Here is a 14,648-nt window from a genome sequence, read left to right on the forward strand (position 1 = left end):
TGCTGAGATGACAAATATCAGCCTAATATAGACAAATAGTACTAAGCAGGGATTTACCTGTGGCAGACACGGGTAAAATTCCTCACTGAAGAATTATTCATGGCAGTGAGCTGATTTGGCACATTCTTTATCTGGTCAACACAGGCTCAGGCTATTTTAGCAGACAATTTTGCTTGGGAACATAGTTATGCTAACAAGGATGTTGAGAAGAATAGCACAGAAAGTCATCTGTGTCTGTGATAAGAAGCAAGAGATTTAGGCCTGTGCAGAAACACAGTGGAGTTGCCCTCAAGTGTCTAGTCTCCCATCATAACTATGTAACACCTTCCACTCTCTGCTAATTGTCATTACAGGGGCTGGCAGCAGTGGTGAGAATTAGAAAAGTGGTTCAGCTGGGATAGGCAAGAATTAAATGTTTAGAGCAACATAAGGACTGAACCCACATCCAGCACACAGATGAACTGAGGACAGGTGTTTAATGAGCTGTTTAAACCAGCCCAAACTTCCTTCTTTAGGGCTTCCTATGTTACTTTTAACGTGAAATTTGTTTAGCTGCTTCAAATATTAACCAGTCATTTTCTTCTTCTAATACAGCATCAACACTGTCCTGGATGGTGTGAGGTGCTCTGCTTCCAAGATTCCTACACTGTGGAAAGAGATGATATTTGTGGGGTTTAAGATCAGTAATTGACCTGAAATGAGAGCTCAGTTACTGGCAGCCTCATCACTGGATATAACATTTCAGGCTGTTTTTTTGCTTTCTGTGCACAGACTCATCCTTCAGTGATATAATTTACTCTGGCATCTATTTGGTCATTTTTATTACTTTCCATTTCTGAAGGCAGTATTCAGCTGATTAAATTTTGTTCAACATAGCCATTCATCAGATTGTTTTACAATGAAAAACATTATTTTTGTTATACTACAATTAAACAGCTTTGTGTTTTGATGCCTCTTTTGTTTTTAAACAATAGTGTCTCATAAAATGTAAGAATCAAGATTTCCTAGACATAATGGCCATTTTTATAAAAATGTGCCCAGTCTTGTGGTAATGCTCTCAATACATCCCAGTTTTCATTAGGGACTGAGTAACAGCCTGTAGAAAAGCATGGCCTGTTTCCACACAAATACATATGTTGTATTGATTGTGGAGGGTCTCGTCTGGGGATTGCTGTGTGATTGTAGGTTCTGCTGCTTCCATCTGTGATTCATAGGAAAGATAATATTTACTGAGACAAGCCCAGCTCCTTTGAGCACACAGACTTTATGAGAGGTTCATTTGTGCACTTTACAGCTCAGTATGAATCGCAGCACCAATGCATACGGGAACCTCTGTTATATATTTACTATTTCCAGGGAAAATCTGATTGGCTATCCTAAAATGATGTTATCCTCTACTTATTTTGATGCAGGGTTTGTAGCAGGTAGGTGTGCCAGTGTAGCATTCCAGCAGGACTGTCTCTGTTCTGTCACGCAAATCATTTGGGGTAACCTCAGTTGTGGTTAACCTCTCTGGAGTTACTGCTGTGGGGTAACCTCTCTCTTCCTCCTAAGGTACTTGAGTGGGAGTTGAGCAGTGAGCTTTGTCTCCTGCGGTGCCTCAACACCTGCCCATTTTGCAGCCTGAAAGAGGCATTCTTCTGGCAAAAATGTAACTGGAGATGGGGCTAAGAGCTCAGCTCTGGAAAGTGACTCCAGAGAATTGGGTTAATTCTTCAGCAGGACAATAGACTCAGTTGTAGACTCCAGACAAGTCATCCAAGGTGAAGTTAAATCATTCATTTATAGTCTCCTTGAGCCATTCAAGATATCTTAGTACATTTGAGCCCTCCAAACGGAACTGACAGATACAGCATAGTGCCTAGAGGAGAGCCTTGACCTCCTGGAACAGGGGCTAGACAGAGCTTGGGTGGGTAATGAATGACATGTAAGATACTTGTCTACAAGTCCAGACACTCGTGTTTAGGCAAGACACCCTAGGCTCTTTTAACACCCCATAGCCAGTTACTCAATGGAATCTGTGGGCTTAGGTAAAATCACTCTCTTCTGTCTCCCACATCCTCACATCTGGACAGATAACACACATTAAAATCTATTGGCTGTATTGACTAGCTTTTCCGTGGTTGTTATAGAGACCAGACAACCACCTTAGATGGGTATCACTCTCCTTGAATACAACCAGAAGTGAGAAGAGCCTATCCAATCTTCTTCTGTCTTTGCTTCTATTCCATGGCATTAACTGCCTACACATTTTATGTTCCTCCTTTTAGGGAGTATATTCTTGACCCTTTTTGTGAGTAACTCGCACAGCAGAATGCTTATAGCCCCTCTGGTTGGACATTCAGTCACAAATCATAGTGAGTGGAAAGAGTTGTTGACACCATTCATTAAAATGGAGAAACTGGAATCTCACAGAAACGGTCACACCAGAAAATAATCACACTTATTCTAAAAAAAATTAAACCCTTTTTATTTGTATATTTATTTTTATATATAAAAGAAATACAAAAAAAAAAAAAAAAAAAAAGAACACAAACCAAATGTTGATTATGGCAATTCAGTTTTGTCAGCCCCCTCAGCCTGGGCTGCTGCCTCAGATCCACCGGGAGTGAGCAAAGTCCTACGGTTATAATGTCCCTTTATGATTCCAGAGTTATTGTTCTCATTAAGGATTTGCTTCTGTTTTTGCCTGTTAAGAGACTGTACAAGTCCTAATACAACAGCTGCTAATGAATACTGTCCAGTCAGTTTTCTTGGTTGTAAGATTAAAGGATTTGGTTGAACTCTTCCTAGAAGAAAATACGTTTTGATTTTTCCTTCCTGTTCACTGATGCCTTTGACATAAATCTCTCCTCGGTAGTCGAAGGCAAATCCTCGGTCCTTCAGGATCAGATATGTTTCTTCAGGCACTTGTATTCTGTCACTAACTCCTGTGCTGTCCATTCGACTTGCTAAATTAACTGTTTTGCCCCAGATATCATACTGTGGTTTCTTGGCACCGATAACTCCTGCTACAACAGAGCCATGACTAATCCCTATTAAAAAGAAATAAGTGTTTAAAATAAAAGAAGGGAAGATGTAGCCAGCTAAGCAAGAATAACTGAAAACCATATTTGCACTTCAGAACCAGCTGAAACCTCGGTCAGATACACTTATCGTTAAGTTTAAGGAAAAGGTATATATAAAAAGAAAGAAAAAAGTCCAGAAAAGATAAAAACATGAAACGTTATATCCTCAGAGTGATTTTACAGGTTGTCCATCACAGTGGAATTGCAGTACTTACGTATCACCTGTATTCTGCACACTATTGTCAAAGTTCCTGCAATTTCTTAAGCAGTAGGAAAAATCTTTCTGACTCTGCACTTCTTGAAGGCAACCCTATCAGTGCTATGCAGTGAAGAAACGACATTCTTATGTTCTACAAAGAGAAAATATTCATGTATTTCTAAGAAGATCTTGTAATACTATATTTTATGAATTGTTACATAAATTCAAGGCAAACAATCAAATAGAAGAGAATTTTTTTTTTCTGTGGTGGAATTAAAAAAATAAATTTAGTGGTAGTGAAAAGCAACTTTGGAAAAGGATCTTGCAAAGTTTTTAATGTTTTTTTAATAAATTGGTTATAGAAATGATCTTCAAATGATCTTCAAATATTTCTGCATTCATGCTTGATAAATTATTTGCAAGTGATCCACATTTACTGGGCACAGATGCATGCTCCCTGAAAGTTTTCCATGGTTCTGAGCTGTTAAGATGCACTCTGAGGTAGCACAGATAGCGATGCCAAAGCCCTCTATTCTGTGACTGATGAACATACTTCAGTTTTTTTTATGCTAAACCTGTCTTGTTTTTCTGAGTGCTTTTTGGTTTTGTCTATTGATCTAGACAACATAAGAAGTCACCAGTTTTGTTCCTGCTATGTGCCATACATTCAGGTAATCTTTTCGTGACCCATCCTATTGATTTCATACATTCTCAGCAGTTTAGAGGTGCCGCCACTGGAACAGATCAGGTCAGAACTGGAATTCAAATTTTCTGCAAAGCCATAAGTACTGCACGCAGAGTTTAGAGTAAGCTACTATTCCCTATTTTAATTTAAACCACATTTTAATTCTCATGCTTGAATAATGCTTACCAATACGGAGCTCAAAGTTGTTAAAGGAATGCTTGTTGATCTCCTGTATGCTTTCATTCAATGCTATGGAGAAGTCAGCTAGAGCACACAAATGCCCCCATTTGTCTTCACATTGCTGAGAAGTCATTAAAAAACAATATGTTAGAAATGTTTTGCATTTGCCTGTAGAACAGTTCCCATCCATCCCTACCAAGTAACAAGTATCTTACAAATTTGGAATCCAAAATGAACAGTTTCACTGTGCTAGATCAAAGGGTGGTTGGATATTATTAATCGTAAGGTAATGCTTCCCATTTATAAAACAATGCTTGTATATGTAGATACAGAAAAACTCACTGTGAAGCACCAAAGAAATACATTTCCTATCAAAAATCTGAAAGGAAATAATGGAAATTAACAATGCATATGAAACTTAAGGCTGATAGAAAAAGTATGGAGAGAATTGGGACTGGCCTAATAATGTTATGATGCCACCGTATCTATTCTGAAGCCAAGTAATTCTTTCATTAAACAAATTTCCAATTCATAAGCATGAAGGATTGCAAGCACCACCTCACATCATGCAGTGCAGCTCTTTGTCATTTTAACCATCCTGGATATTTAAGCCTGATCATAAGAATCTCCCTTGCATCAACCTGTTCTGTTCACATCGTGCTCATTTGCTGTCCTCAGCCTCTTTCAGTCCAGAGTATGCCATTCTCCCTCAGCAATCCTCACCTCTTAGATGCTGATGCAGTGATATACATATATGTATGAAGATAAGTATATTTAAAACATATGTGTAAATTTCATTAGACTATTACAGTTTTAAAAAAAGATTGATTAATCACTGTTGAAAATGCAGTAAAGATTTTCTCCCTTTGAAGTTTTACCCATATGAAGAGTGAAAATAATTGGTTAGGAGATGTGTAGCAGCAACCTGCTATGTTTCTGATGTTCACTTCTTTGCTCATCTCTGCAGAGAAGCAATTTAAGACAGAACAAACAAAAAATATCATGCATGCCTAGTTTTGTGGATTTCTGTCTATCAGCCTCACTTGTTACTCTGCACGTTGGAGATGCTCAACTAGTTACACTCCACATGCTTTAAAATATATTGTAAACAAACAATTATTTTTTTTTTAGTTTATAAAGCTCTGGCTGCCACTTTCCTGGTACATGTGATTAATGTGGGCAGATCTGATTCCCACACTCCTGTTGATCTGGGGCAGCACACTATTGTGGTGCTCTTCCTTGAGGTCTGGCACTGGCTGCCAAGCAAGACAGACCTCAGCAACAGTCAGTTTCTCACTGGAAGTACTGTAGAACCTCATCTTATTCCTCTGGAGACCTCATTTTTAGTCATACTCTTGAGTGTAATTGTGAATAGACATATGTCATCTGGCTTATTTTAGGTTCATGACTGGGACTGTGCATGTGTCCTCTGTGGCTGATTTTGAATTGAGGGTCCTGTTGGACAAAAAGCTGGACATGAGCCAGCAGTGTGCAATTGCAGCCCGGAAGGCCAGCAGTGTCCTGGGCTACATCAGAAGAGGCATGGCCAGCAGGGAGAGGGAGGTGATAGTCCCCCTCTGCTCTGCCCTCATGAGGCCCCGTCTGGAGTACTGTGTCCAGGCCTGGGCTCCCCAGACCAGGGGGGATAAGGAGCTATTGGAGCAGGTCCAGAGGAGGGTCATAGAATCACAGAATCATAGAATCATAGAATTTCTCAGGTTGGAAAAGACCTTCCAGATCACCAAGTCCAACTGTAACCTAACCATACTACCCTAACTCTAACAACCCACTGCTAAATCATGTCCCTGAGCACCACATCCAATGGTCATGAAGATGATCAAAGGGCTGGAGAACCTCTCCTATGAAGAAATATTGAGGGAGTTGGGCTTGTTTAACTTGGAGAAGAGAAGGCTTTGGGTTAAACCTCATTGCTGCCTTCCAGTACTTGAAGGGAGCTTATAAATGGGAAAAAGACTGACTTTTTACACAGGCAGATAGCGATAGGACAAGGGGGGGAAGGTTTTAAACTCAAAGAGGGGAGATTTAGGCTAGATGTTAGGAAGAAATTCTTTACTCAGAAGGAGGTGAGGTACTGGCACAGGCTGCCCAGAGAAGCTGTGAATGCCCCATCCCTGAAAGCGTTCAAGGCCAGGTTGGATGGGGCCCTGCGCAGCCTGAGCTGGTGGGTGGCAACCAGCCCATGGCAGGGGGATGAAACTTCATGGTCTTCAAGGTTCCTTCCAATCTGAGACATTCTATGATTCTATGATTTTTTCTCTTAGTTTGGTTTGCAATTCTGAAAGTGAGAACAATTTACAGACTTCTGGTTTTTTGAAGTTCTTTAGTTGAACTGACATATCTGCTTTGTTCTGTTGTACAGTTTATCATCCTGTTTAAAAACAAACAGCTACATCGTTGCAATAAATGTTTAAATGTGACCTTGCACTTGCCTAAGTATGCTGCTCTACATTCACATCAGCGTGACTGAAAGATTTTTTTTCTCTCTAACAAACTTAAATTTGAAGAAAGAATCCATATGGTTCTTGTTCAGAGAACAAATGGCATTTCAATGCATCAAGAAGTGCAACTGTTTCTGCCAGAAGCCCCAAATGTCTGTTTTCTTTTAGCAAATATAGCTCTATGAACATAGAAAAAATAAGACTAATATTCTCTAATATGTGTAATACAATCACATCAAAATCTTTGTGTTTTAGAGTAGACTCTTCTCTTACCTGTTTTTCAGGTGATAATCCAGACACAGCCATGTATGTGCTACCGATTGTTTTAATTTTTTCAATATCCTGGAATCTCTCTTCACCTAGTAACTAATAAGAATGTAAAAAAAAAATGCTATTATTCCTGTAATTTTTAATGAAAAATACTTGTATGGACATAGAAATTAGTCTTTGTGTTTGTAATTTCTAGTTATAGTACAGTATTTGTTCTAGGTTCTGGGAAACACTGAGCTGTGGCTCTTTGTAACATCATCTACTAACAGAATGCATTCAAGCTAAATCCTTCTGTGTTCTGTAAAGACATTTGGCACATTTTAGAATAGATAATATAAAACATGCATGTTCCAGCCTAACTTAAATGAAGATGTTCCCTGCATTATCTGAGATATAATCATGGAAAATTAACTAAGACAAATGGTTTTAGTTATGTGTATAGTCTGGTGTATGTGTATATGAATATAAGAACACTTGACCACTTCAAAATATTCCAAAATCTCTTCGGGAGGAATTCAGTTTGCTTAGATTTAATGCTTTTATGGCAACATTTCTGGTGATTAGGCCAGTACTGGAGGTAATTCAATCCACTTAACCATTCAACCATCCTACACATTCAGTGGATAGAGGCAGATGTTTCCAAAGAACTTTTGCAAGAGATCAAGACCTCCTGCATGACATGCTCCTTTTTACTACCATGCTTGACACTGGTACGCTCATTGATCAGTCTGTGCTCTTGTTATGTATTCACCCCTTCTACAAGAAATGCAGGGTAATAGGTACTGGTAATAACCAGTATCTATGCTAAGTAGGCATAAAAAAAGTTATCATATTGGGAATCTGCAAGAGGAAGAATAAATTTAGTCTAGTGAGTAGAGCAATGAGTGGAGTGGGAATGACAATTTGGTCCCTACTCCAAGCCCATATTCACAGTTTAACATAGAACTTTGCATTAAATTTTGGCTAGAGCCTTACATTCCTTGAGAAACCTAATCAGACCTTGGGTTATGAGCTCTACCACTGAGAGCAGAGCTTTATATGGGACCTGGGCACATACCATCTCATCACAGGCTTTAAAGGTGTGTGTTACTGGAGGCAATACCCTGGTACACTTCAAGATAGGCAGAGTGATATCTAATAAATTCAGGCATCAATATGGTTAGTCAGTCATGAATGATCATCTCCTTTTCCCCCTCAAAAATAATACCCCAAACCTGTTCACAGGCAACAAATTTCAAACTTTTAGTACTAAAGGTTCAATATAGTTGAGATTTAAATGAAAAAAATTTGTCCTGTGGACAGGGAAAAAATTTAATGAAGCTTTCCCCACTTCTTTTATACACTATCACACATTCTTTTTCCACCCCATGGGTTTGAGTTTCCTGTCAATTAAAAACTAAAAAGATTATTTTGTTCAAAGGGAGAAACATACCAAAGGAATAACATGAAATATCCCTGGCCATTGAACTAACCACGCTGTAAGTCAGCCAGAGCATCAGGGTCTTGGAAGCTTTGCTGTTCATGTGCAGATAGGGCACCATCTGCCTCTAATGGGAAGCTGCACAGCATTGCACGGGGGACACAAAGCCATATGGTTAATGGCTCTCTTCCAAGACAGGAAAGTCCAAAAATTTGACACATTTCACTTTTTCTTCAAACTGCCAGAAAAGCCCATTATCTGTATTTCTCTCCTACATGGACAGTTCTTCTAACTGCTCCCTTAAAGAAAAAGACATTTTCTCACTGCTCTGATTCTGTGAGCAGCAGGTGTGTAGGGGAAGAACGGCCTTAGTTAAAAACAGACAGTTTTCATTTCTGTATGATTGCTAGAAACAATACCAAAGAGCACAATAATATGAAATGTATGATAAATATTTAAGAATTATTCTTTTTAAGAATTAAAAAACCTGTTGGCTATCAGGCAATTTAGAAGAAATAATCTCAAGTTATCTCCTTCTCATTCATTATTGTTTCCAAATCTCTATTTTTTCCTGCTTTATTCTCTCTGCTAAATAGCTTATTTCCTCTTTCAGATAGTGGTTTATTTACCCACAATTTCATCAAAGTATGACAGGATGATGAATATTGATTTTAAGGAAAGATATTCCCACTTTATTTATTGCAACACTTTCCCACTGCTATTTGTTGCAACGCTTTAAATAGGCTCACAAATTTACCAAGAAAGTTCAGGAAACATTTTCAAACACTACAATCTGATTGATATCTGAAAAGAAATGAATAGCTGGATGCTGGCATTCATGTACAGCCAAATTACACAGAGGTCAGACCCTGTGGCATATGCACGTATGAGGTAGTAGAGAAGAGAACATTTCAGGACATCTCACATAACTGCAATGCAATCAGTGAATTCTGAAAGCAGAATCCTGTATGGTGCTGAAACCTATATTTGTGACAATGCAGTGTATTAGAATCCGTTGTTATAAACACCATGTAAATCACTGCAGGAGGGAAAAGAGCCCATGAACTAGAAAACTCTTATTAAAGCACAAATCCCAGTTGTACTGTAGCTAACATACATAAATACTAGATTAAAATGGCTAGAAAGAATATTACATTCCAGAAAAAATATCCAATGACACTCATAATCTTCAGGAAAAAACATTCCAGTATTATTTTTTGGTACAGCACGTCTAAGAACAGGAGTTTTGCCCTGTTATGCGTCATTTTAGAAGAGGTAATTATAAAAGCAGATTTGCAATGTTCATGTTTGTTTGTTGATGTATCAAGTGTTCCTTTTAGTAGCTCTGGGCCTGAGTAAAAAATAGGAAATTATGTATAACTGTATTCTGTCGTGATGCTATACACTAAATAAAAAAAGGTCTCCTTTTTTTTCAGCCCAGAATCCAGCACCTCCCATTCTGCCTCTGCCAGTGTCCCCATCACATTTTCCAGATCAATTCAATTTGGATTTTTACTGCTGCTTTCATTCAGAATGGTCTTAGAATCATAGAATGGCTTAAGTTGGAAGAGACCTTCAAGATAATCAAGTTCCAAACAGATAGACACAACATCCCTAGTACTGTTACCTATATAAGGAAAGATGAGGATTCATAGTATAGAATCTGACTTGGAATTAGGAACTAAATTCAATTGTCTAAACATTGAAGTCTAGTGTCATTTAGAGCATGCTTCCTGTTAAAACCTTCAACTTCTTGCTTCAGGACAGTGTAGTTTTCTGATGATGTAGCATGGGAGCTGCCAATCCCATGTGTTTTGTCCCAAACCATGTCAGATATGTCAAATGGCACTAATAAGCACCAATGTCCTAGACTCTTGTCCTAAGAATTCTATATTTGTATATCTCTGTTTGAATTCTTCATGTGATGTTGAGGATCAAGGTATTTCTGTAACTAGTATGTCTGCTCTGCTTTCAAGGTGCACACCTGTGTTTTGCTTCCAGGCCTGTATTAAGGTAACAGGCAATCTCAGCAAGAAATATAATGAAAAGCAGGGTGTAGTGCCATCATTTAGTGTTAGTCAATAGTTGCACAGAAACATTACTGTCCCTGATACACTGGTTGCAAAATGTCTTCTGATTCCTTTTCCATGGCTAGGATTACTCCCTTCACAGTGGTTCTGTCCTGCATATCACCTTTCAGATTGCTTAGACAGAGAAAACTAATGGCATGACCATGCTGGAGGTAGGTTAGCAGTCATTAGGGGAGCACATAATTTAATTTACTACCCATACCAAGAACATATCTATTATTCAACTAAACATGTCTGGGACATAATACAGTCCCTAATTAGGTCCTTTATTAGTTACAGAACAGGTGTCAGGGACCTGAATGCATTATCATGTTAGAGCTTTTGATGAAAACCTTGTCTTCAATAATCACCTCAGCAGCAATGAAATTCTGCTGTGAAGATTACATGAAAGTGCATGACAAGATATCTTAAATTAATTCATAGCAATAGGCTTTGCATTAAGTTTGAGCCATAATCATTTTAATCAGATCTGGAAAGAAAAACAAAACTATTAATCAGAGCATGCTGACAGCTGTGCAGGATCTCAGAAATGAGAATGAAGTATTTATACCTACAGGCAAAGCAGAGCAGAAGTTTAGGAGGAGACAGAGTTCTTCCTGTAGAACAGGAGTTTAGTTTTCTACTGAAATGCACAAGGATGCATCGCTTCTGTTAATTCTTCTATTTCCTACTGGCAATTTTAGTAACTGTCCAATTGTAAAAATAAACCCTCAATTTCATTATGTCACACAGTTTGGCACACTTGATCCTCATCCAGTTTTCATGAGCTACCACTCTATGAACTCTTCTCATGAGGAGACCCAGAATAAGGAAGAATGAAGGTGTAGTTAAGCCCCTAACCTGGGTTCATAGTTTCTATCTTCTGGCTCAATACAGGTATCTTTGTTTTCTGAAAAATGCAGGAAAGCCAATTATTCCTTTGTACCTTTGTCTTTCACCCATAAAATGAAGACAACTAAAGAAGTAAGGTGAAATAAACTCTTCAAAACCTTTGAGAGCCTTAGATAGTAGTTTCTCAGAACTGAATAATAATAATAATAAGTATTAATCTTTTTTCTCAGCATTATGCCTTCCACTTCCATCTAGTTCTTCAGCAACTTTCTCTGAAGCCCTTGGAGATACCTGTTCTTCAAAGCAAAACAAAACAGAACTCAAAATAAACCAAAACTTACACTAGATCCTTAAGGAGAGATGGGTGTTTAAAGTAGAACTGAGGTATAACTAAAAAAAAAAAAAAGGAAAAAAAAGAAGAAAAAGGACACTAAATCTCAAATTTTCATTGAACTGTAGTCTAAGCCCTGGAGAGATCTACAATCTGTTGATGCTCAGAAAAAATTCCGCATATTTTATCTATGGACAAAATTCTGATCCAGAATTCATATTCCAAAACTAAGCATCCTTTCTTTTTTCTCTCAAAAGCTCAGTTGCAATCAATTGCACTCTGATAATGTCTTTTGAATTGAGAACCAAAAAAATAAAAAGAAACAAAGAAGGGTGAAAGTGTTCTCACTTTTCCAAAGCACAACCTAAGTAGATTTTTTCCCTGTTCTGTTTTTGAAAGTTACTCCATGGTTACATAGCTCACGTGGGATGTGAAATCCAGATCAAAGCTCCTTTTAAGGAATAAACTCTTTCTTTCTGCTTTCCTGAAGTGTGTCTTAAAATTAAACCTACAAAACACCTTTCACTTCTCCATTTGATACTCTATCAACATGCAGAAAGGAATTAAAAACATCCTCGTGATAAATAGAGGTTAAACAGAACATCCTAGGATAGGACTTTCTTTACTGTTTCTCAAATATTTATTGCTGTCGAGGTGCTTGCTCCTTTTTAGTCCAGTTTAGTGACACTGGAACAGGTTGCCCACAGAGGTTGTGGATTCACCCTCCATAGAGCCATTCAAGGCCAGGCTGGATGGGGCTTTGAGCAACCTGGTCTAGCGGGAGGTCCTTGTCTATAGCAGGGGGATTGGAACTAGATGGTCTTAATGGTCCTTTCCATCCCAAACCATTCTACAATTCTATGTTCTTTAAGGCCTCTTCCATCCTAAGCCATTCTATGATTTTATGATTCTGTGATTCCTCAGCTCTCTTTCTGATATTATCATTGGTTACCTGCATGATGGACAGGATACCTAAATAAATACATATTTTTTTTATGTCTTCTCCAATTTTTCCCCTCCAACTCTGAATTCCTTAGCAAAGCAAGCAGCTTAACCTCTGTATTACTTATCTGACCAGAGAAGTGACATTGGTAAAAATGCCACAACCTTTTGTTCTTTACTCAACGTTTGATTCTGTGCTGATTTGTCTCAGCCATTGTCTTCAAAATGTATCTTTACCAGTTTAGATTTGGATCATTATTTCCCAGATATCTTTACCCTTTCTTCTTCAGAATATAGGCACGTTCTACCACTAGATATGTTGGAGCAGGTTGTGGTTTTAATTATATATGCGCATATTCAAGTAAGTATTGTTTTCAGTCTCTCTCTCATAGGTTATTCAGACCAAAGTTTGGCAAGTCTAAATCAAAAAGCAAAACAGACAATTGTAATAGTAATTGGAGTAAAAACCAATTAACCAACCAACCAAAAAAAAACCCCAACAAGCTAGAAAATTATTGGAAACAAAATAGTAAATTTGGTCATTTATGTTGACTGATTTGATATTTGAGGACTTCTCATTTAAGCACTATCAGATTATCTCAAATAGTTTGTCTTACCTCATCAAAGTCTGCAATGATTTCATTCAGCAAGCGTAAACATTCTACTCCTTGGTTATTCATCTCTGTCTGGGAATAGAAGTCAGCAAATCCAGGAATAGAAGCAAACATCACACCAACAGCATCATAAGACTGTGAATATAATTCCTAAAAGAACAATGAAGAAAACCAAATTGGAGTGGAAAGACAGGGATGAGAAAATCATTGTTGGTGCTTAACATCCACGTCTTACTTTTTCCATGCGTAGTACCTTAATAACTGAATTTAGCATTGAGATATTGCGTAAGAGATCAGGCAGGTTCAACAGAAGGAGTGTGACAGACAGCTCTCATATTTTTATCTTGCATTTTATGCAGATTTTGCTCTTTACTCTAAATCCTCCTTCTGAGGTCAGGGGGCTACACCAACAAAAAAATATATAATCATAGAATGGCGTGGGTTAGATAGGACCTTAAAGATCATCTAGTTTCAATTCCCCTGACATGGGCAGGGTTGCCAGCCACTAGGTCAGGCTTCCCAGGGCCCCATCCAACCTGGCCTTGAATGGCTCCAGAGAAGGGACATCCACAACCTCTCTAGGTAACTTGTTCCATCACCTCACCAACTTCTGAGTAAAAAATTTCTTCTTAACATCTAAACTAAATCTCCCCTTGAGCTAAACATGTTCAATTCCTTCAATATTTCTTCACAGGAGAGATGTTCCAGCCCTTTGATCACCTTTGTGGCCCTCCTTTGGACTCATTCCAACAGCTCCATGTCCCTCCTGTACTGGGGACACAGTACTCCAGAAGGGGCCTCGCAAGTAGTACAAGAGTAGTTCGACACAGTAACCTCCCTCTCCCTGCTGGCTACCTCTTTTTTGATGCAGCCCAGGATACTGCTGGCCTTCTGGGCTGCAAGTGCACACTGCTGGCTCACGTCCAGCTTTTTGACCAACTGAACCTCCAAGTCCTTCCCTGGAGGGCTGCTCTCAGTGAGTTCTTCTCCCAGTCTGTACTGAAGTCTGGGATTGCCTTGACCCAAGAGCAACACCTTGCATTTGGCCTTGTTAAACCTCAACAGATTCTCATGTGCCCTCTTTTTGAGCGTGTCCAGGTCCCTCTGGATGGTGTCCCTCCCTTCTACTATGTCAACTGCACCTCTCAGCTTGGAGTCATCAGCGAACTTGCTGGGGGTACATTTAATCCTACTGTCTATGTCACTGAAGAAAATGTTGAAGAGCACTGGTTCCAAGACAGATCCCTAGGGAACACCACTTGTGACCGGTCTCCACCTCAACAAAAGGCTGCTGGCAACTTGAATCTTGAAGTATTTTTCATGTCTTCATTAAGAAATGCAATTCTAAAATTTTATCATACAACAGCTTTTATTCACAAATGTTATGTTATGCATTTGACTTATTTCAGATAAGGAATAAATGTCTTACTGTTGATTCCTGAAACAAATGCTGGCTTTTTTTATATCCCATCAGCATCCCCTCTCCAAACACTGCCTTAAGAATATCCACAGACTCCATCGTCAGCAAAGTATTTTACTAAGTTTTCCGCCATCTAACT

General features: G+C 38.6%; 1 protein-coding gene across 4 annotated transcripts in view; it reads right to left on the minus strand.

The window, feature by feature from the left end:
• The window catches only part of ADCY8 (adenylate cyclase 8), a 125,871-nt gene continuing 113,759 nt past the window's right edge, over nucleotides 2,537-14,648 (minus strand). For 2 of the 4 annotated variants that reach the window (XM_021388123.1, XM_021388122.1), the window contains 4 exons: nucleotides 13,093-13,239; nucleotides 6,865-6,957; nucleotides 4,139-4,253; nucleotides 2,537-3,035 (listed from right to left, as the gene is read on the minus strand). In XM_021388123.1, the coding sequence (XP_021243798.1) occupies nucleotides 2,548-3,035; nucleotides 4,139-4,253; nucleotides 6,865-6,957; nucleotides 13,093-13,239 (843 nt within the window). In that variant the 3' untranslated portion in view covers nucleotides 2,537-2,547. Of the gene's footprint in view, nucleotides 3,419-4,138; nucleotides 4,254-6,864; nucleotides 6,958-13,092; nucleotides 13,240-14,648 lie in introns of all 4 variants that reach the window. The other 2 variants (XM_021388125.1, XM_021388124.1) reach the window with 2 other exon arrangements.

The sequence above is a fragment of the Numida meleagris genome, chromosome 2, assembly GCF_002078875.1.
Source record: "Numida meleagris isolate 19003 breed g44 Domestic line chromosome 2, NumMel1.0, whole genome shotgun sequence".
Classification (NCBI taxonomy): domain Eukaryota; kingdom Metazoa; phylum Chordata; class Aves; order Galliformes; family Numididae; genus Numida; species Numida meleagris.